Source organism: Colletotrichum paranaense (genome assembly GCF_030867605.1).
Source record: "Colletotrichum paranaense strain IMI 384185 chromosome Unknown Scaffold_6.1, whole genome shotgun sequence".
Lineage (NCBI taxonomy): Eukaryota > Fungi > Ascomycota > Sordariomycetes > Glomerellales > Glomerellaceae > Colletotrichum > Colletotrichum paranaense.
Genome location: NW_026848964.1, coordinates 2,030,301 through 2,052,477, shown reverse-complemented (window position 1 = coordinate 2,052,477; position 22,177 = coordinate 2,030,301). Strand labels below are relative to the sequence as shown.

Sequence of the window (22,177 nt, the reverse complement as noted above, 5' to 3'; positions counted from 1 at the left end):
GCCAAGACCACAATCCAGACTCACGCCAACAACCTAGACAACAACCAAAAAAATGCCTCCCCGGATCCCAACCCCAGAAGACTTCACCCAAGTCCAAAAAGTCCTCCCCCTAACCCTAGCCTTCCCAAACCCCCCGGAATCCACCACCGCAATCCTCCTCCTCTTCCACGGCCTAGGCGACTCCGAGGTCCCCTTCGCCTCCTTCGCCCGCGCAATGTCCCTCCCGGGCGTCCTCTCCATCTCCCTTCGCGGTCCCTCCCCGCTACCCCCGTCCATGCTGCCCGATGACGGGCCATCCACCTCCTCCGCAAACTCCTCCGGCCACTTTCACTGGGGCGACGACATCACCTTCGACCCCTCCACAGACGCCCTCGCCACGGACCCTGGCTTCTCCAAATCCTCAACCCTCGTCGTAGACCGCCTCATCCGCGACACCCTCGTCGCCCGCTGCGGCTGGGAACTCAGCGACATCATCCTCTTCGGCTTCGGCCAAGGCGGGTCCCTGGCCTTGGGCATCGCATCGCAGCTCCGTCTCGGCCCAAAAGTCGTAGACGTGACCGAGTCCTCTGATCCCACGGCTGCTTCCTCTGCATCCAAACCCAAGAGGAATGACAGCCACTTTGACGAAAACACCCTCAAGGGCGTCCTCTCGATCGGCGGTCCCCTGCCACCCTCCATGGTTCCCACAGTCAGCACGCGGGGCAAGTGCAAGACGAAAGCGTGTCTTGTCCAGCTCGACGACGACGCCTTTGATGCCGTTAAGGAAGAGTTCCTCGATGTCAGGGTCGTCAAGTGGAAGAGGAGGGACGTGGCCATGCCCCGTGATCGGGACGAGATGTTCCCCTTGATGAAGTTCTTCGCAGAATGCCTCAAGAGCGGTTGGTGAAGTGGCCCTGAGCTTGATGAGTTACGAATCGAACCGGACACACGGACTCGACTACCTTTACTGACGGTTCCTCAGCGTTGACCGCGCTTTGGATGATGACAGACTTGATCCTTGCTTAGTTTACTAAACTTATAGAGGAGCTTGGGTGGCTGGCTGGCAGACAAAGCAGTGACGTAAGGTTCGTCGTTCCTAATCATATGGAAACTTGGATCATGTCACTCCTCATTCAAGTGCACAAGGTCTGAGGCGTTGATGAGCATATGGGATACTAGTTATTGACTGTTGAAAAACGCCTCCGAGGATCGTGGCTACGGACTATAATCATAAGGCTATTCAACGGTTTGTTTCTTTCTCTTCATTTCCTTCTATTCGCCCCCAGAGATGTAGTCGAATCTACGCCATCAACTGCGCGATCATTGTAGCGGGGCCGGTGCTGTCGAAGCACGGCCAATGTCTCCCAACTGGTGGGGGTTCGGCTTCTGGTTCTCGGGTGCCGGAGTCGCTGCGCTTGGTTGCATTTCGTGTTGCTTTGGTTCGCCCTCATCAACCTTGACCGTGGGATCTCCGCTAAGAGCATGCGGAGCTGTCTGGCCCTGAATACTAACCGTTTGGTCGTCGTGGACGCTGTGGGGTACTGCTCGTGTACTGACTGGCGCCATGACATCCTGGCTAAGCCTGTGATCGTGTACAGGAGCGGCCGTCTTGGTTGTCAAGTCATTGTGTACCGTGTGCTCCGTTGGCTCTTCAGCTACGTTGACGGTGGGATCCTGGTGAACGCTATGAGGGAGGCTGGCAGCCGGTGTCGCTGTCTTGGGATCTATATTAATCTGATGAGGGGAGAGCCGTCGAGCCACTTGAACTATTGGGTCCTCGTGGACAGTATGCGGATGAATTTCCTCAGCAATTCCAAAGAGAGGATCATTGTGAACAGTATGCGGGAACTGTCTGTTTCCAACTGGCCTCTTTTGGTCTTGACTGAGCCGGTGGGGCTCAGCGAAGTCAGCCACCGTGACGCGAGGATCTTGGGAACCCAGAATCGGACTCTGACTTTGCTGGGTGTCCGGAGTTCTCGCAGGAGTGTGTTTGTTGCTAGTAGGAGGAGGCAATTGCTGGGAGCTGGCTTCCGGGGTTGCCTTCGCCGGCGGACTTTGTGGCTTTGCTCTCTCCTTTGAACTACCGGATTCAGGTAACTCGACAATTCTCGGTAGGCTCTTTTCCTTCATCTGCATCTGCGCGGGCGATTCATACGGATGGTTGGGCTGAGGCTTGAAGCGACGAATCTCAACTGGTGGAGGCCCTGGCGAGAAAGGGTAAGTGTTAAACTTTTTACATATTTTCTCTCGCACCAGGACTTCATTGTGATTCCCCATCAGAGTCCAGAATGGGTGGGCACAGGCGTGAAGTTCGTCGTCCTCGGTGCTACCCGTGATGGCATATCGGTTCCGAATGTCACCACGTTGGTTGCTGAGCGGCCTTCTCCAGTTGCACACTGCAGCAGTCAGGGAATGCCTACAAGGTTTTTCAAAGAGTTTCCTTACTCAGAGAGCTCAGGAAACAAGACCAACATGGACTGCTGCAACCACCTGAAGGCGGAGTCAAGGGGTCCTCGCCATAGGCAGCTCGCTCGAGTCTCTCGGCGGTACGAGCATATACCATGCATGGGCATAGCGCTGCTTCTGTAGTAACCTCTCGTTGCTTCGCCAGCCAATTGTGCGATCGGACCTGTCCCATGATGGGCTGTTTGTCTGGCTCTCGTCGTTGTACTGTCTCCGTTGAATTGTTTTCGCGCCTCCGTTGCCCTGCGCTGCTAGATGCTCGCGTGTTTTTGGGTCGATCCATGTTGATCGGAGGGAGGATAATGCAATCTGAAGAGGAAGGTCGATGATGTAACTAGTGTCAAATGACAGACCTAAGTAACCAAGACGGTAGACAATGGACGGTTCCTAGAAGTTTAGAGTTAGATGGATGATGGACGTCAATGAGCGATGTTAGTCTGTGGTAGTTGGGGGTTACTGGAGGGAAAGGTACAGTTCCTTTCTAGCAAAGTCTCAAGCAGGCAGTATGCACTTGCAAGATGCTAAAAAGGCTGGTCCTTCCCGGGTTGACGTCGCTGCCGCAGTCTTTTGCCACAAATACGCGAGAATTGCCTCTGTCCAGACCAGGCTCGGCATGCACACGAGAGATTGCCTTCCACCCATTTTGCCACTCGTTTATGGCGGAAAGAAGCAGGGCAAGATTCTTGACTATGCGCGGTTCAAGTGCCTGCTTCCTCGTTCCATGACAGTGAACAATGCTCGCACCAAGGAACTGTGCAAGCCAGTAATCAGCACCGCTACGATGACAGTCTTGATAATAGGGACGGTAATACAACATTGATCGTTCTAATTTCAGTGAGCCAACCCAATCGTGGTGGTATCCACGAACGGCTCCTGTCACCTTACTCTTATACCGCAGCCCAAAATGCGCCATGACACCATAGTATGTTGATGAAAGGGGGTTTAATTTCCATTCCGATTCCGAACCTGCTCTACTCGGCCTTGAGTCGCACCGCAGTCTGCTATTCCTCGGCACGCTCTTCATCTCTCCAGCCATTCGAACTTCGAGAAGCGCCGTTATGTAATGATCTTAGAGCTGTGCTCCGAGTCTTATTCGACCATCTGGGCGGTGTCAGCGATAATAAACGAGGATTTTTATGGCAAACTCACATTTTGACCTTGCCATCGTCGCCACATGAAGCCAGCATACAAGGGTCTGCAGGGTTCCAGGTGACAGCGTTAGTCCGAGGCTGATGCCCTTCGAGTCTCTCCACTGCAGCGCCGCTATTCTTGTGCCAGATGAGGATGTTTCCATCTAAATGCAGTTTATCAGTGTCTGCCATCATACACTCAGCCACTCTTCACATACCTTCACTGCCGCTTACAACGAAGCTCTCGTTCGCGCCGCCAAAGGCACTCCGAATTATGAAGTCGCCCCCAGTGTGACCCAAGAACTTCTGGACCGACGTTCGGTTTACCAGATCTATCAGTTGCAGCTCGCCATCCTTTTTGTTAAGGAGCAAATGCCGTGAGTCTTCGCTAATACTCACGCATGTCGGTCGCGACTTGACCTCCATTTCGTACTCTAGCTCGCGTGTGAAGGCGTTGTAGACGTGGATCTTCTGTTCGTCGTCGACAGCCACGAGCCAGTGACCGTCCGGAGAACCACAGATGTCCTGAACTCTATGCTTTTTGCCCCATTCGCACATCATTTCGCCAGAGATACTCCACGTACGTAAGCCGTGTTGCTTGTCTAGAGATCCGGTAACAAAGGTCTTGCTGTCCGCCGCCCACACACAGCCACTCGCAGGCTCCTCAAATCGCTCGAGCTTCATAACTAGCTCTCCAGTCTACGAATTTGTTAGCACCAGGATCGAGGGAAATTCGGTGAATGGAGATTACGCACCGTGGTGTCCCACAGCCTGGCATACTTGTCCTGTGAGCATGTGACGATCATGGAGTCATCAGGGCTCCAGGACAGACCACCGACACCCTGAGCATGCGGGCGCAAGATTTGAGAGACTGAGAAAGAAGGCAAGTCCCAGATGACGACAGCTTCGCCACTTCCGCAAGCAGCCAGTCGCTGGCCGTCGTGAGAGAACAAAACTTGCCAGACTTCGCCAGTCAAGTCTGTGAGCTCCAACGCGACGTCAGTAGGGAAGTGACTCCGTTCACAATAGTGATCCGAGTATAATGAAGGAGATGATGCGGTTGTATGCCAGAGGCAGCTGTCTATTTGGCTCTGCTTCACCTGCTGTAGAAGAACGGCAAGACGATTCTCTGGCAGCATGACCGAGGGCGAGATGCATTCTATCCTTTTGTCAATTACTCTATACGTCACTATAGGCATCGGTGATACTCACTGGACAGTTCAGACAGCAGGACCTTTCTCGACTGGCCGTGAGCACCATCCCATTCGGCTTTAGCCTTCAAGTCTTCTGTTGACTGGCACATGAGAAGACTGGAGAGGAAATGGAGCTTTTGAGTATCTTGGTATAGCGGCGTCAGTTCGGTTCGCAGCACCATCAGGGCCCGGGAGGTATCTCGCTGCTCCAACAACTCGAGAAACTTTTGTTGCCGCAGCCAAAATCGCATGACATTCCGGTCAGAGCCAGGGGCTAAGACGAGACCATTCCCGGGTTGGCTTCGATCTTCGGACATGACGGCTCCGAAAAGCAGCTCTTCGGCTTCACCCCACTCGCCGCTAACGACTGCGCTCCTAAAGGCGGCGACCGTCGGGCTCTCTAGCTCGTAGCCGCTGTCTTTGCTCACGCTCTCGGCAGCACCCTGGTATCCCATGTCGGACAGAGCCTGTATGAGTATGCGGGTGACCTCCTCGCGATCATGTCCATAGTAGGTTGAGGGAACGGATGTCTGGACTTCCTTGTCAGAACGGGATGACCCGTTCAGGGCAGCGGCTTTGCGGGCACCATTTGTCGCGGAGGCAGTCAATGGGGCTTCCGTCGTTGCGCCGTTGGAGTACGTCCTCGACGTTCCATTTGAGGCAGCTCCATCGCCGTCTGAGATCATGGTGGAGTCTCCTCTTCTGCGTTTTGAACGATGTAAGCCGATTGGACTGGCAGCCGCGGACGAGGTAGGAGAGTCTCCCCGGTCCGCGTCGGAAGCTCTTCGTCTACGGCCCAAGACCTGACGGGGCGCCGAGGGAGATGCTATCGCTTCGGGGACAGTCGAGGAGAGTTGGACGGCGGTCGCTTGGTAGTGGCTCGAAGTTGTAGAATCGTCAGAAGAGGAGGGGCGGGAAGCCGCGGGGGCTTGGGTCGGAACTGCGGTTGAAGATGTCTGGTGCGGCGGGGTGGGCACTTGTTGGTTGGCTGGAATAAGATGGGAATTGGAATTCGGATTGTAGTTGGGGTCCAGGTCGGCCTACGTTACCGCGGGAAGGCCCCGCGGTTGCTCTGGTCGGTCGATATCTTGGAAGGGACGGCGACGCCTATGTTATGGTAGGAATGTTGTGGCGAGTGCTTTGTCGCTAGGCGTTTAATTACAGAATAGCTCGCGAGAGGGTCGTGGTGCGGACTGGACGCGGATGCGGACGGACGGACTTGTGGGCGGACGGTGCAGTAGGCGAAGCAGATGAGGTGCGTGAGATGGGAGGCCGAGGTCTGGGAGCTGAGAGGAGGTGCGTGAGGAGGGAAGAGAGAGCGAGGGAGAAACGTAGGCCGTGAGACGTAAGGTAGTGTAAGATGGGAGGTGAAGCTTTGAAGTTTGGAGTTCATGGATGCAGGTGTCGGGGTTGCTAGATGGCAGAGGTCATAGGTAGACGTCTCCTTACCTTCCAGGTTCCAATACCTCAATCCCGGTGATGGGTAGCACTCTGTACCTTCTCTGTAAAGTGTTCGGTAGCATAGTACCTCTGCAGACGCAGCCTTCACTTGCCGGGAGAGGTCGCTACGTAGGCTGGGAGAGACCCGTGGCTAGCAGGGGCACACTGCTGCAGCACCCTGACTGGGCAAACGCTGGGACAAGCGGGCAAGCAGATGACGGGATGCTTTTCGATTGGACACCCGGCAGTGTCTCTGCGCACAAAGGTGGAGACGGATGACCTGCTTGCTGGGGTGGTTGGAGGAACGACTCACTAAACGCAATCTGGGACAGTGAAGCTTACTAACACACCACCCAAGAACACCAGAAGGATCTCAACCCGCCTTACCTTACCTTAAATGACCAGACTGAGAGGGGGGAGAGGGTCACATGCTTAGCTAGTATCTCTCTCATGAATCAGTGAAGTAGAAGGGCGGTTTACGATAGATGATCTATAACGTTCTCTCGCGTCAGTACAAATGGCGGGGGAAGCTTATCAGTCGGCTCGGTGGATATCTCCGAGAGAGAGCAGAAGTCATGTATTCCGTAGGTTACCTTACTTACCTTCCAGCGGTGGTACCTGAAGAACATTGACAGTCATACACTTTGCGAGACGTTCCCAACTTACACCAGTTGCTGTCGTCAATATGACGAGACGTTCATCTTTCAAAGTGTCTCGGCACAAGGCATTGTCCATATCGAAAGTGTGGACGAACATGCAGTCTGCCGTCAGCCGTCTTGATCGAGGTTGCATGTCGCACTGCCGGCCACTTAAACGCACCTCAGCTGCCAGAAAGTCTCCAACGCATCAACGCCTCGTGGAAGTGCCCTGGCCCAGCTCTTCACCGGTTCCTTATCGCCATTCGTCTTTTCGGTCCGGGCGTTGAAGCAACGAACCCTTGTCCAGGTGGTATGCAAATTGCTGCAGTATCTTGCGTCCAGCTGCAGAAGACTGAGGGTTGATTCAAGCCTACCTAAATTGCCAGGCAATAGACTGCAGCAAAGCTCCCAGGGAAGCGCCAGTAGACCCTTTTACTTTTTTGTCAGTTGAACTGGATTTTGGAGGTACATATTGCCCTTTGCTCACAGTCAGCTTATTCCGAGGTGCATGTATTCTTTGGTGTGTCGGAAAAACTTAGGTTTCAGACATTGCTTGGGCAGACAGGCAGGAGGTAATAGGTAATCAGAGGAACAAGACGAGCAACGACTGGTTGAAGGTGACTAAATTCTGAGCATCTCTATACTTACGTATTGCAATCCATGTTACTCGCCGGCGTAAACATCATTGCAAATGCTACTCGTCTGGCACTTGCGTGGCACAAGTGACGTACGCTTAGGCACCTACATTTTGTTCCAAAATGTCTAAAGGTGTGAGAAGTGCGGTGTACGGCGTACCCAAGGTGTGCTTCCCATGAGACCAAGGTGTGTCAGGAGCTGTCCTCGGTGTGCGTAGCCGTGTACACTACCTTCCTAAGGCCAGCCCGTCACGTGTGACACCTGTGCCCAAGTGGGAGAAGTGGGAGGTCGCCTGCCAGCCCAACGCCCCGCCAAATGCTGTTTCGCTGCGCCTTTGGTTGTAGGCAGAGTGACAGGGGGCTACGACACCGGTGGGGACCGGACGCATGTGGCTGGTGCGTCAGGGATCCTAGGCACACCTACAGGACTCTCAGTCTCGGGACAGCAGCAGCAACAACGTATGTACCAAGTACGGATAGGCTCTTGACATCTGTGATCTGGGCCCGGTGCTTGCGACGTCCGCCTCCCACCATCCCTCAACCAAAACACCTGCAAACTTGCAACTTGCACGATACCTCGCATCTTTGCTGATATACATACCCGTCGACGCCGACACAAAGGTGGTACAACGACTGCCCTCGACTTGTTCTGCGCTCCCGCCCTCTTCCTTACCTCCTTCTCGAACCCCAACCCCCCTTTCCGGGAGCTTCCACGTATTGCGATTCAGGAGCCATCTGCGACACTACTCTCGACAAAGAAGTCTGTCCTCGACTCGACCCTCTCCTCTGCCCAACACACGACCACCGCATCTCCCCAAAGTCCCACGCCGCATCGCAACAATGAGCGCACCCCCCGCTTCCAGCCAAGGTGGTATCTCGGATCCCGCCTTGATCACGTACGTGACACCCAGCAACACCTCTCGACCCCTCGATGCACTTTGGAAGCTAACTATGCGCTGCCCCTCAGCCTCGTGAACAAGCTTCAGGATGTCTTCACAACAGTTGGCGTCACCAACCCTATCGATCTCCCTCAAATCGTCGTCGTCGGTAGTCAGTCTAGCGGTAAGAGTTCCGTCTTGGAGAACATCGTAGGAAGAGACTTGTGAGTGTGACAACCACTACCCGGCCCCGCCAATTACATGTCTTCCAGCCCTCGAGGCATCTAACAACTTTGATCCTTTCAGCTTGCCCCGAGGCTCTGGGATCTGCACCCGTCGACCCCTCGTCCTGCAACTCATCAACCGTCCCGCAACTTCACAGAATGGCGTCGAGGAAGTGGAAAACAGCACCGACAAGGCGGCCAACGCCGACGAATGGGGCGAATTCCTCCATATCCCTGGCCAAAAATTCTACGACTTCAACAAGATTCGCGATGAGATTAGCAGAGAAACGGAGGCCAAGGTCGGCCGCAACGCCGGCATTTCACCCGCTCCCATCAACTTGAGAGTTTACTCCCCGAACGTTCTTACCCTCACCCTGGTCGATTTGCCAGGTCTGACTAGAGTGCCAGTCGGAGATCAGCCCCGCGATATCGAGCGCCAGATCCGCGACATGATTCTCAAGTACATCTCCAAGTCCAACGCCATCATTCTCGCCGTCACAGCTGCCAATATCGATCTTGCCAATTCCGACGGTCTCAAGCTCGCCCGCGAGGTCGACCCTGAGGGCCAGCGAACGATTGGTGTTCTCACCAAGGTGGATCTTATGGACGAGGGCACTGATGTAGTTGATATTCTGGCTGGACGCATTATTCCTTTGCGGTTGGGATACGTCCCTGTGGTCAACCGTGGCCAGCGAGATATCGACAACAAGAAACCGATTATGGCAGCCCTGGAGAACGAGAAGAACTTCTTCGACAACCACAAGGCATACAGGAACAAGAGCTCTTACTGCGGAACTCCCTATTTGGCAAGGAAGCTCAACCTCATTCTGATGATGCACATCAAGCAGACCCTGCCCGACATCAAGGCTCGCATCTCGAGCTCACTGCAAAAGTACTCTGCCGAGCTGGACAGCTTGGGACCTAGCATGCTGGGCAACAGCGCAAACATTGTTCTCAACATCATCACCGAGTTCACAAACGAGTGGCGGACGGTCTTGGACGGCAACAACACAGAGCTTTCCAGCACGGAATTGTCGGGTGGTGCGAGAATCAGCTTCGTGTTCCACGAGCTATACTCCAACGGTGTCAAGGCTGTGGATCCCTTCGACGTGGTTAAAGATGTTGATATCCGTACGATCCTGTACAACTCGTCCGGTTCCTCTCCGGCTCTCTTCGTTGGCACTACTGCCTTCGAGTTGATCGTGAAGCAGCAAATCAAGCGTTTGGAAGACCCGAGTCTGAAGTGCGTGTCCCTCGTCTACGATGAGCTGGTGCGCATTCTGTCTCAGCTCCTGGGTAAGGCGCTGTACCGCAGGTATCCTTCCCTCAAGGAGAAGGTTCACACCGTGGTCATCAACTTCTTCAAGAAGGCCATGGAACCCACCAACAAGCTGGTCAAGGATCTCGTGGCTATGGAGGCATGCTACATCAATACTGGCCACCCTGACTTCTTGAACGGCCACAGGGCTATGGCTATGGTAAATGAGCGCTACAACCCTTCCAAGCCCGTCCAGGTTGACCCAAAGACCGGCAAGCCTCTCCCGGGAGGCACTCCCAGAGCGTCCAGCCCAGTTGTGCCTGAAGATGCCGCCAACGGAGGCTTCTTTGGCAGTTTCTTCGCCGCGAAGAACAAGAAGAAGGCTGCAGCCATGGAGGCTCCTCCACCGACACTCAAGGCTTCCGGAACGCTGTCAGAGCGCGAGAACATTGAGGTGGAAGTCATCAGTATGTCTCCCTTGTTTCACTTTACTCGAAAAAACGCTGACCATGATGCACAGAGCTGCTCATCTCTTCCTACTACAACATTGTGAGGCGGACCATGATCGACATGGTGCCCAAGGCCATCATGCTTACCCTTGTTCAGTGAGTACATACACAAAGTTTCGTCAGTGAGGTTTGGTCAGCTAACAGTAGGGCAGATTCACCAAGGACGAGATGCAGAAGGAGCTCTTGGAGAACATGTACCGCACCGATACTCTGGACGACCTGCTCAAGGAGAGCGACTTCACCATCCGCAGAAGAAAGGAGTGCCAGCAAATGGTGGAGTCTCTTGGCAAGGCCAGCGAGATTGTCAGCCAGGTCCAGTAAGAGACGCGAGACGACATACAAAGTGGCTTCTGAGGAGCACTCAAATTTTTGCCTGCTGAGATGCTGGCCGCCCCATGCTTCCGGGGGCACGAAAACTAGAAAGAGCGCGGCGTTCAGGCGGTGAAATCTTCCCAAAAATCGTCGGCGGAGACCCTGGAGGCGTGGGAGGCGGTAGACAATCGGACAGCAGCGGTTGCGGTGATAGTCCTTTAATGAGAGTGGCATACATTTGTTTCTTGTGATGATGACTGAATCAAGATGGCCAAAGAGGATATAGCAAGAGAGAGGCAGCAATGAAAGATCACGTTCCCAATTCGCTTTTCCTGTTCCTGTGCGACGCGTGGCATGTGCTTGGTTTGCGACACTCTAGGGGGCGTTATCAATCATGCTCTACAGATCATCATTCAGACGATCTTTCGAGACGCACGTTCGTCCCTCTTACGTAGTAGGGATCTGGCTGGCCGGCCGTTGGCTCCGGATTCAAGACTACTCCAATTGACCAAGATCCGGCAGATCATGCAATCAAACTAAACCTTGACCTAGATTAGGATCTCCTGGCGTTATTCCATTTGGCGTATGGAAGGAAAGCTGGCGTGGGGCGGATATAGGTATAAAAGTAACGTTCATACTTCCGGATGCCAGCCACTACGGCATAAGAGATGAGCAGATTGGGTGCAGAGAAGAGGTACGGATACGTCTTGGAGACACGCATGCACACGGGTATTCGCCCGGATTCCGTACTCGCTACTTATCGTGTTAACGAACATCTCTTTTTGGCTTTTTCACCTCATGTTACGTCGCGCTAGTGCGCAGGTTAGTGTTCCACGTCGGTCAATGCCTGCTCGCTGAGCTTGGTGAAACATTTCCCGGGTAGCGGGAAGCATCAGGGTAGCTTCCGTGCTCTGTCTCTCTCTCACTCACTCTCCGTCTCGACGTTCCCTCCCCTTCCCCGCAGCATTGAATGGGAAAGCTTGAGCTCTGGGAGAGAGTGGTCTAGACAAGGTCTAGACGGATAGGTCGGGAGAGGGGAAGGGGAAAGGTAGGCCGTAAAGGTAGGTATCTAAGAGAGAGAGAGAGGGGGGGGGGGGGGGAGATGGTATTGATAAACTCACCGTGCCCTCCCTTACCTCCCTTCCTTTGTTCATTCTCTGCGTGCATTGCTCCATATTCAACTGCAAACTACCGACTTACCAGAACGTCATTAACCGAAAGACGCGGATATCAAGTGCTGTAAGAAATTCAGCTACAGAGTTTCTTCGAAGAAATAGGCTTAGTATCCAGGGCTCCAAAACTTTAAAGTGAGGAACGAACCAGCAAAAGAAGAAGAAAAAAGCCGCCAAGATGATGGCAGTAGACTTCCTCCGCTCTCAATTCAAAAAGCTCCCCTACCCATCCGACGACTGCGCCGGCCGCACCATCATCGTCACGGGCTCCAACGTCGGCCTGGGCCTCGAAGCGGCGCGGCACTTTGTGCGGCTCAACGCCGCCAAGGTGATCCTCGCCGTGCGCAGCACCGACAAAGGCGAGGCGGCCAAGACGGACATTGAGCTGACGACGGGCCGGCGCGGCGTCGTCGAGGTGTGGCCGCTGGACCAGGCGTCGTTTGAGAGCGTCAAGGAGTTTGCGGCGCGCGCGGACAAGCTGCCGAGGCTGGACTTTGCGGTGCTGAACGCGAGCATCGCAACGAGCAAGAGGGTCGACGCCGAGGGGTGGGAGAGCACGATTACGGTGAACGTGCTGAGCACGTTTTTGTTGGGGTTGAAGTTGTTGCCGGTGCTGAGGAGGACGGGCAAGACGCATAATGTTACGCCCAAGATTGTGATTGTCGCTTCGGATGCGAGTCAGATGGTGAGTTTTGTTGTGCCTTATTCTTGCCCTTCTCTCTCAAACTGCGTGTGATGCCATGGAGATAGATTCCACCCACTTACACGCAGTTCGTGCCCCGCAGGCCAAGTTCCACGAACGCAACGAAGAAGACATTTACAAGGCCCTCAACACCAACAAGAGCCTGACGGACCGGTACAACACGTCGAAGCTGATGCAGGTGATCCTGGCGCGGCAGATGGCCATCGCGGCAGACGCGTCTGGCAAGGGGCGGGTGCAGGTGACGACGCTGAACCCGGGCCTCTGCGCGACGGCGCTGTTCCGCAACATTCCCTTCCCGCTGACGATCGTCGTCAAGGTCGGGCTGAAGCTGCTGGCGCGGTCGGCCGAGGTCGGGTCGCGGTGCCTGACGGCGAGCGCGTTCGCCGGCGAGGAGGCCCACGGGCGGTACATGAGCGACTGCGTCGTCGTGCGGTTCCCGAAGGTCATGCAGGGCGAGGAGGGGGAGCAGATGCAGGGGCGGGTGTGGGAGGAGACTGTGGAGCTGCTGAATGGAGTTGATCCCGGCGTTTCGATGAATCTTTGAGTGCGCTTTTTGGAGCTTGGGCTGAATGGTATTGTGTGCGATGGTTCTGTTCGTGAACAATAATTTGCAAGATACCTTTTTGGTGGGAATATGTCATGTTTATTGCTGTCTGGGCAGTGTTAGGAAGCGCTCTACTTTCTCATGTGAGTATACGGATACTGCGCTAAAACATCCACATGTCAATGATATCTACAATCTTGGACGATAGGCATGTCTAGGTACCAAGGAGGAAATGTTCTTACATTGCCAAATCATCAATTCTTTCCGATAGTTGTTATGTCTATTATCTTATGTACAGAAGTATACCTTACCTAGACACTAGAGTATAGGTACGCAGGGGCTGTATAAATTGTATCACATATCACCACTTAAGAAGGAATAAACTTCAATAAGGGCTGCTCCTGTGGATATGCACTTTGGAGTGCTTGGCACTCTCAAAAGTGATAAAAGTACGGAATACTTGAGAGCCAACGAAATCTCGTCCCATCCCATCGGCCCTGTGTTCAAGTCCATTTCAAGCAACCACCTCACATCATCTTCAGGAACCCCACACCGAGTACATCATGCGCCGGCAATGAGGTGCTCACCGACCCCACAGTAGCTCCCGTCCCGTCCCCCCCGCGATTCGGTGCCAGTGCTAGGAGTTGCTTGTTTTCAGCAACTCCGACCACCCGCTCAGAGGCGGACACTGCCTCGGCTGCTTGGGAGCTTCCCCAACTCTAAGTTTACCGGGCTCATGTCTCGGTCACAACTCACAACCGGAACTTCTTTATTTCACAATTCTGCAACAATTTCATCTACATGTATCCGTAAAGATTTCTTACAGTATTACAAACAAGTACTAAGTCACTTAGAATCAAGTACATAAAGACCTTGTCATTATCCCAAATCTTCTTACATTTATCCTCATCTTACACTCAACCATCTTCAACATCGTCTAAGTGAATTAACCAGCAACCATGGTCGGCCCTCCGCCCCTAAAAGGCATCAAGGTCCTCGAATTCGCCGGCCTCGCACCGGGTCCCTTTGCAGGCATGCTCCTCTCCGACGCAGGCGCTTCCGTCCTCCGCGTCGACCGTGCCATCGAGGGAAGCCGCACGCCCCTGCCGACGGAAGACATGCTAGCCCGCCACAAGGCCTCCGTCGCCGTGGACTTGAAATCGCCCGCCGGCCTCGCTCTCGTCAGACGTCTGGCCGAAAAGGCCGACGTGCTCATCGACCCCTTCCGCCCGGGCGTGCTAGAGAAGCTGGGGCTGGGCCCGGAGGTCCTGGAAAAGGCAAACAGGGGCTTGATTTACGGCCGCATGACGGGGTTCCGAAGGGACGGGCGGTATAAAGACATGGCGGGGCACGATATCAATTACCTCGCTGTGTCCGGGGCGCTGAGCATGCTCGGCCGGGACGGGGAGAAGCCGCACCCGCCGTGGAACATTTTGGCCGACTTCGCAGGCGGCGGGGCGATGCTGTTCCAGGGGATTCTGATGGCGCTGCTGGCACGGGAGAGGAACGGTGGGAAGGGCCAGGTCGTGGAGGCCAACATGGTGGATGGGTCGGCGTACTTGGCCACGTTCCCGCGGTTCGCGCTCAAGAACCCGCTCGGGGACAACGGGCGCGGGAGGAACATGCTCGACGGCGGGTGTCCGTACTACGACACATACGAGACAAAGGACGGCAAGTACTTTGCGGTCGGGGCGCTGGAGCCGCAGTTCTTCGCGGCGTTTATCAAGGGGCTCGGGTTGGCGGGGCAGGGGTGGGAGGAGGAGAGGTTCGATCGGGCGAGGTGGGGGGAGCTGCGGGAGTTGTTCACCAAGATCTTTAAGAGCCGGACGAGAGGGGAGTGGGAGAAGGTGTTTGACGGGACGGATGCGTGTTGTACGCCCGTGTTGGAGTATCACGAGCTCGAGACGGAGCCGGCGAGGGAAGGTGACCAAAGGCCGGCGGTGACGTTGGTAGAGACGCCGTGTTTGGCTGTGGCGGCCGGCGAGGATAAGGATCCGAGACGGGGGCAGGGGCCTGGTGTTGAGGGGGAAGGGTATGTCGGCGTTCCGCTTACGCCTGGTGATGGTGGTGAGAAGGCGCTCGAGGAGTGGCTTGGATGGAAGAAGGGGAGAGAGTTTGAGATTAGGGAGGGGACATGGGTGCTTAAAGAGAAGTCTAGGCTATGAAAGACTGCCCGGTGTTGAAGATTGATATTGTGAAAGTATGCCTATCACTGTTGGAGTATTCGGTATTCCAGCACGTCTCCATCAGATATAAGTTTTCTGGTGTTGTTCAACGTGAACAAGTTGCTACCCAAGACCTTGTTCTTTCCATGTATATTTTAGTCACTACGTAACCTTATGTTAGCTTTTTTGTCATGTCGATAGCATGTAATCATGTGCTAACTTTCGCCAAGCATGAACCGAGATACGAAGACAGGGTGTCTCAACTCGGACTTGGTGGTGGGTTCGGCGGTGGTCGAGGCGAGGGGGGATCTTTCCTCGACATGTCCGTGGTTGTGAACGAAGTAGCTGCTTTATGTATCACGTAGATACAAAGACTCAAACGTTGCTTTGTCCAGAGAATTAGTCGATACTTTCGAGGTATGGTAAGGTCTTGAGCATACCAACGCTCTCTTGAATGACAATACTTGTCTTCAGTGACTTCTAATGAATATGAACACTCTAGTTTCTTAAAAGAAAGTCAAGCATGAAATACTGCTTAGCCTGCTTCATCAGAGGAAAAGCTTTGCCAGGGAACCATCGTTTGAGCAACGTCGGCCTCTCTTCGTACACACTCAGCCGCCAACAGCTGCGTGCTCCCGTTCCGTTCCCTGACCGCCACTACTGCCTCTTCATTGCTTCTTGTCGGTGATGAGAACGTAGTAGTCTGAGGTGTTTTTTTCCTTGGCCGCCAGCACCTGTCTATATGCCGGAAGCCGTTCCCGCCTGTGCCGGCCCGGGGAATGTCAAAGGTGGCTGTCATCTTGTCTGGTCTGCATATCCAGCCCGTCGGAACCCGACGGCTCGCGCTCCCCGGCATGACTGAGGATCTCTCTGGACTCGCCTATCATATGCGAGCCTTACTTGAACGTGGGTGAAAGGTGTGGTGGCCCGACTTTGTCCTAGGCGTGTTGTAGCACTGCGTTGTCTCTTGTTGTGCAGACTGTCTCCCCCGGCTCACCGCCACGAGTATGGCTGTCACTGTGGATGCGGAAAAAGCAAGTTGACCCTGACACTGTACGTACCGTCACAGAGGGCGGAGGTGTTCGGTTCATAGCAGGTTCTATTTCTGTAGTTTGAATATCTCCTACTTTTCATAGAGATAAGCTGTTGACCTATGTGCCAGTCTTTACCAGATGAAAGCACACAAAACGTCTATCACGACTACCGCAGTCAACAAGGTTTTGAAGCGTCCTGCACTATGGAATAGTTTGGCCTTCAGGAATGAAACATACTATCTGTACGAAGCCGGTGATGCCTTTGAGTTTTGAGGCGCCACTACGGCTTTCAGACTTGAACCATGCCCGTGTTGCTGGCAATACTGTACGGGCTGTAAATTTGAAGTTCATATCAATCATACCAGCTACTCATAAACCCAGCCTTCATTTCGAGGCCTGTTTGTTCCTCGTGCGATACCTTCATGGCATACCAATACTGATATTGAGGTTTGGTTCTCACCAAAGGGCATTCGACTTCCATCAGCGAGATGCTTCTCAGCCAGCGTATGCTCCGTTCAGAGACTAGTTGCAGAAGCGGCTATCATCATTGCAGCTTTCCAATTCAATATTTACCACGTTATCTGGTAGGTACCTCACAGAACCTTCTGAACCAACTCGACTGTATCGAAAAAAGCTTCCCGCTCAGTGTCGACCTTCGTGAGCCCCAGTCCCACCACGAGCGTCCTGCGATCCTCGGGATCTCTCGTGGACATGAGACTGGCAATCTGTGCTGCGTAGAGCTGCCCCAAAGTTTCTCTCTCATCACCTCCACCTCCGAGAAGAGTCTTGGGCGTCAGGTGGACCGATGGGAGAAGGCCCCGGCTGGTTGAAGGCAGGCTCAGGTCAACCATGCCGCCTGTGGAAGCTTGCAAAGGTACTTGGATCTTTGAGAATGGTCAGTAAAATCAATTTTGGATAAAGCCCAGGGAAACTTCGAGGACGCACCCATTGTGAGAGCTTGCCGTCTTGTGAGATTGTCAATACGAGCTTGTCGGAAAAGGAGACTGAAGTGACTTCTGTTGGGACGCCGTTTACTGTTCCCGTTTCCTGCCTGCTTCGTGCGGGGAAGGCTTCTTCTCTGATTCCCTGAGGTTCCATCGTGTTGGGTGTCCCGAGATAGTATCTTTGGGGGGGAGGGTAAAATGATTTTATGTCGAGTCTTCTCGATTTTTGGAATTGACTTTACTATTTGATCGTGTAGGCATATGATGTAGATCGTTTATTAAAGTCTCAAGTTGGACTTGTAGGTCAACTCGGACTGCAGCCAGTGAGGGACTCGTCGAACCCGCAGCAGCGGGTGACAGGGGTGCGGATCGCCCCGCACTAGGCCCAAAATAGCTAGAGACCCGGCGGTCAACCCGGCAGAACCTTTTCCATCCAAAAATTTCCAGAATTTGGCGGCGCATCTTAGCGACCTTCAGCGTTGAGTGAGAGAAACATGAGATTTTACTTCACGTGCATCACCTAATCTTGATACCCTTGTTAAAATGCCAATTTTCTGGCGGTATTGACAATTGTTTTGCAACGCATTTTTCCAAAATTCGATCGCTTTTCTAGGCTTCCACGGCTTGATCTAATTTCACCTGGATCAGCAACGAATCTCAGTCTCATCCACCTAAACTTTTCCCAGTGAGGTGAGAGGCCGCATAAGAAACAGCGACTTTTGCTTCGGTCCAAAGCAGCACCACTCACGCCACGAAGGATCTGCATTGAAGACAAATTCGAACTTGTCATTGTCACACAAAACAAAATGGGAAAATTCGTCCCAAGGCAACGAAAGCACAAGGTGCTCGCCCGCGAGAGGGCCAAGGAGAACGGCATCATCCCCCAGGACTCGAATGCGGATGAGATTCTCCCCGAAGACCAGAAGCGTCTCCAGGAAAAGAGAGCGCAGCTCAAGGCCGAATTGCAAGGAGACGGTGCCAAGGCCAGCGGCAAGAAGGCGAAGCGGTTGGAAAAGTACATCACCAATAAGCTTCGCAAAGATGAGAATCGCGAAATCCTCGCCAAGCTCGCGCAGCAAAAGGTCGACACGAGCTTGTTCACGAGCACCAAGACTCTCGGCCAGGGCAAGGAGTCCAAACGCCAGGCTTTGACGAGGGCGTTGCGGGAGAAGAACGCCGGGTTGGCAGTCGACGCCGATGCCGAGGAGCTGCTTTATGAGGAGAGAGAGGAGGCCCCCGAGGTGGATTCTGACGACAGCGTAGATGACACTTCAAAGGCACCCAAGCCGAAAGCTTCTAAGGCTGTAGTCAAGGCACCTGTGCCGGTATCAGCAGCGAAAGCGAAATCAACACCAGTACCGCCTCCACAAGTACCAGCACCTGAACCGACAACTACACCCGCACCTGCATCAAAGCCGGAACCGCAACTCGCCGCATCTGTAGGCTCTGGTCTGAAGCGTCCATTAGATGTCGATGATTCAGGACGACCAGTGCTTCAGAAGCGTCAAAAGAGAGGCGGCGTGACCTCCAAATTCTCCATCGCTGAACCGGAGAAAGCGAAGGATGCAGAGGACGAATGGAATGGTTTGAGCGATGACGCAGAGAACAATTCAAGCGATGAGGATGACGATTCAGCCGAGGAGTCTGAAGAATCAAGCGAAGGATCCGAAGAGTCTGAGGAAGACGACAAAGATGAAGACGAAAGCGAGGACGATGAAGAAGAGTCTACCAGCACAAGGCAGTCTGCCTTCAAGGCTTGGGCTCTTGCGCAAAGAAACGAAGCCCTTGGTTTTGAAGGAACAACAGAGGCCTCCACAGCACTGGAAATTCCTAGGCCAGAGAATTTTGAGCCACGCCCGCTTGAGCAGGAACCACTACCTCAGGAACTACAGCCGACAACAAACCTTGCACGAAAGGCATACGCGGTTGCTGTGACGAGAACGCCAGATATCCAGGAAGTCCGCATGAAACTTCCGGTGGTCGCTGAGGAACAGAAGATTATGGAGATGATTCACAATAACGACATTGTCGTCGTATGCGGTTCTACAGGTTCCGGTAAGACGACTCAGGTGCCGCAATTCTTGTACGAGGCTGGGTACGGTTCTCCTGGCTCTGCTACTCCGGGCATGATTGGCGTCACGCAACCCCGACGAGTTGCTGCCGTGAGCATGTCAAAACGTGTTGCGCAAGAACTAGGCGACCACTCGGACAGAGTGGGATACCAGATCCGATTCGAGGGTACAGCTTCGGCCAAGACGGCCATCAAGTTTATGACGGATGGTGTGTTGCTGCGAGAGATGGGGCAAGACTTCTCTCTGAAGAAATACTCGGCAATCATTATCGACGAAGCCCACGAAAGAAGTGTCAACACAGATATCCTCATTGGAATGCTGAGTCGTATCAATAATATTCGCAAGGGCGACGACAAGGTCGATCCTTCGATCAAGCCACTCAAGATCATCATCATGTCCGCGACGCTAAGAGTCGAAGACATGACCAACAATACCACACTATTCCCCACCCCGCCTCCTGTGGTTGAAGTCGAAGGACGGCAGCATCCCGTCACGATTCACTTTGCAAGGCGGACACAGTCCGACTTCGTCGAGGAGGCCTTTAACAAGATTATGCGTGGTCACCGGAAGCTACCGCCAGGAGGCTTTTTGGTGTTCCTTACCGGCCAAAACGAGATTAGGTATCTGAGCAAGCGCCTGAGGGAAGCATTTGGTGGCTTCACAGAAGCCAGCGCACCCAAGGTCCAGATCTCAGCCACCGATGCGCCTATGGAAGTCGAAGATATCGACTTTGGCGAGGTTGACGATGCCATCGGTGCCGACATCGATGACGGCCTCGATGAGGATGAGGACATGGAGCACGAGGACGACAAGGAGTTCGAAATTGAAGGAGAGGAGGGAGAAACGGGGCCCATGAAGATGCAAGTCTTACCCCTTTACTCTCTCCTGCCAACTAAGGAGCAGATGAGGGTATTTGAGGATCCTCCCGAAAACCACCGTCAGGTCATCCTGGCAACCAACGTTGCGGAAACCAGTTTGACGATTCCGGGCATCCGTTACGTCTTTGACTGTGGCCGGTCCAAAGAACGCCAATACGATCGCTTCAGCGGAGTGCAAACCTACGAAATCGGCTGGATCAGCAAGGCCAGTGCCAGTCAGCGCGCTGGTCGTGCTGGTCGTACGGGGCCCGGTCACTGCTACAGACTCTACTCCTCGGCCGTCTACGAGAGAGACCTGCCCGAGTTCACGGACCCCGAGATCCTGCGGATGCCCGTCGACGGCGTCGTGCTCCAGCTCAAGGCGATGAACCTCTCCAACGTCGTCAACTTCCCCTTCCCGACGCCGCCGAACCGTATGGGTCTCCGCCAGGCCGAGAAGCTGCTCACCTACCTCTCGGCCATCGCGCCGGAAGGCCAAATCACAAAAATCGGATCGACAATGTCCATCTTCCCGCTTTCGCCCCGCTTCGCCCGCATCCTCCTTGTCGGCCACCAGCACGACTGCCTGCCGTATACCATCATGATGGTGGCGGCGCTCTCGGCCGCTGAGGTCTTTGTCCCGGAACACCAGGCAATCCCCTCTCTTGAGGCGCGTGACGAGTCTGAGTTCCGCCGCACCGCCGACATCATCGCCGAGGATCGCCAGGCCAACATCAGGCGCCTCTTCAACGCCGCGCACAAGAACTTCTGCTACCTGGACGACAGGTCCGACGCCATCAAGCTCCTCCAGGTTGTCGGCGAGTACGCCCATGACCCGACGGAGAAGTGGTGCGAGGATCACTTCGTCCGGTACAAGGTCATGAAGGAGGTGACGCAGCTGCGCCAGCAAATCACCGAGCTCCTCCGCGCCAACATCCCCGCCTTCAAGAACCTCAAATACCAGGACCGGCTCGACGCTCCCTCGGACAAGCAGGTCGCCTACCTCAAGCAGATGGTGGCCGCCGGCTTCATCGACCACGTCGCCCTCCGCGCCGACAAGGCCCCCGTGCCGCCCGAGGTGACGCGCAAGCCCGGCCGCGCCATCGACGTGCCCTACATCCCGCTCTCGCCGCTCGGCGTCGGCCACGGCGCGGAGAAGTACATCTACATTCACCCGACGTCGCCGCTCGCCCACCTCAGCCCGGCTGAGTGCCCCGAGTTCGTCGTGTACTCGCAGCTTCAGCGCGCGACGCAGGGCGCAGACGTGAATAAGACGCCCAAGACCAGGATGCTCGCGCTTACGGACGTCACGGGCGGGCAGCTCGCGAGCTTGGCCAAGGGCACGCCGCTCGTGAGCTACGGGAAGCCGGTCAAGGAGATCTCGTCGACGGCGAATGCGCGCGAGGTGTGGGTTGTGCCGTACCTCAGGGCCGAAGGGGTCGGTGGTCAGGGGTGGCCGTTGCCGATGAAGAAGGTCGTGCAGCGCAGGGTTGCTGGTAAGGGATGGGTTGTTGAATGAAACGCGGGGAAATCAAAATTTGGTATAAGCATATTTTCAAAAGAATAGAATGTGTCACAAGACATTCACTGTTACTCTGTCATCTCCACCTTGGCGGCGATAATGAATCGTTGATTTACGGTGTTAAACATTCGGCTTCTCTCGATGAGTCGAAACTACAATACGGGGCCGACTAGAGTCAGTTCTTCCCTCTCTGATTCAGTCCTTCGCCAGTCGTACCGGCAGAGCCGCTTCTACGTAAGCGAATCGGGTGAGACGGTACCTTTGGATGGAAACTCCTCCTCGCCCGAATGCCAAACCTCCCAAAACAAGAGTCAAAACTGGCCGGTGATCCAAACACGTGGCGAGCTGGGCCGGTTGAATCGGTTCAGAAACCTGAACCTTCTTTTTCCGACACAGGGGTTCTCTTCGCACTCAGTATGGACCATGCGTTCTCCTCCCTCCTTCTCCGTCTTTCTGTCTTCACCGGCTCGTTCGCGGATGAAAGGGGAGGGGGGGAAGATAAGTC

General features: G+C 54.4%; 8 protein-coding genes across 8 annotated transcripts; 5 read left to right on the top strand and 3 right to left on the bottom strand.

The window, feature by feature from the left end:
• Window positions 1-52: 52 nt before the first annotated feature.
• On the top strand, window positions 53-886 carry CPAR01_08340 (phospholipase/Carboxylesterase superfamily protein; the record flags this gene model as incomplete). The annotated part of the gene is made up of 1 exon (XM_060492608.1): window positions 53-886. One exon carries the CDS (start codon window positions 53-55, stop codon window positions 884-886), a length of 834 nt encoding a protein of 277 aa, XP_060348978.1.
• Window positions 887-1,299: 413 nt separating this feature from the next.
• Window positions 1,300-2,617, bottom strand: CPAR01_08339 (uncharacterized protein; the record flags this gene model as incomplete). Its single annotated transcript, XM_060492607.1, has 2 exons — window positions 1,300-2,375; window positions 2,425-2,617. 2 exons carry the CDS (start codon window positions 2,615-2,617, stop codon window positions 1,300-1,302), a joined length of 1,269 nt encoding a protein of 422 aa, XP_060348977.1.
• An 826-nt stretch (window positions 2,618-3,443) lies between these two features.
• On the bottom strand, window positions 3,444-6,158 carry CPAR01_08338 (WD domain-containing protein; the record flags this gene model as incomplete). Its single annotated transcript, XM_060492606.1, has 7 exons — window positions 3,444-3,543; window positions 3,592-3,736; window positions 3,791-4,271; window positions 4,328-4,731; window positions 4,785-5,753; window positions 5,815-5,872; window positions 5,928-6,158. 7 exons carry the CDS (start codon window positions 6,156-6,158, stop codon window positions 3,444-3,446), a joined length of 2,388 nt encoding a protein of 795 aa, XP_060348976.1.
• A 2,160-nt stretch (window positions 6,159-8,318) lies between these two features.
• CPAR01_08337 (vacuolar protein sorting-associated protein 1) lies at window positions 8,319-10,668 on the top strand (the record flags this gene model as incomplete). The annotated part of the gene is made up of 5 exons (XM_060492605.1): window positions 8,319-8,374; window positions 8,446-8,580; window positions 8,663-10,305; window positions 10,359-10,443; window positions 10,500-10,668. The coding sequence occupies 5 exons, from the start codon at window positions 8,319-8,321 to the stop codon at window positions 10,666-10,668; spliced, it is 2,088 nt and encodes a 695-aa protein (XP_060348975.1).
• A 1,341-nt stretch (window positions 10,669-12,009) lies between these two features.
• Window positions 12,010-13,078, top strand: CPAR01_08336 (short-chain dehydrogenase; the record flags this gene model as incomplete). Its single annotated transcript, XM_060492604.1, has 2 exons — window positions 12,010-12,516; window positions 12,578-13,078. The coding sequence occupies 2 exons, from the start codon at window positions 12,010-12,012 to the stop codon at window positions 13,076-13,078; spliced, it is 1,008 nt and encodes a 335-aa protein (XP_060348974.1).
• Window positions 13,079-14,037: 959 nt separating this feature from the next.
• Window positions 14,038-15,243, top strand: CPAR01_08335 (CoA-transferase family III; the record flags this gene model as incomplete). The annotated part of the gene is made up of 1 exon (XM_060492603.1): window positions 14,038-15,243. The coding sequence occupies one exon, from the start codon at window positions 14,038-14,040 to the stop codon at window positions 15,241-15,243; it is 1,206 nt and encodes a 401-aa protein (XP_060348973.1).
• A 1,627-nt stretch (window positions 15,244-16,870) lies between these two features.
• On the bottom strand, window positions 16,871-17,375 carry CPAR01_08334 (uncharacterized protein; the record flags this gene model as incomplete). Its single annotated transcript, XM_060492602.1, has 2 exons — window positions 16,871-17,161; window positions 17,223-17,375. The coding sequence occupies 2 exons, from the start codon at window positions 17,373-17,375 to the stop codon at window positions 16,871-16,873; spliced, it is 444 nt and encodes a 147-aa protein (XP_060348972.1).
• A 652-nt stretch (window positions 17,376-18,027) lies between these two features.
• On the top strand, window positions 18,028-21,669 carry CPAR01_08333 (helicase associated domain-containing protein; the record flags this gene model as incomplete). Its single annotated transcript, XM_060492601.1, has 1 exon — window positions 18,028-21,669. The coding sequence occupies one exon, from the start codon at window positions 18,028-18,030 to the stop codon at window positions 21,667-21,669; it is 3,642 nt and encodes a 1,213-aa protein (XP_060348971.1).
• Window positions 21,670-22,177: the final 508 nt, after the last annotated feature.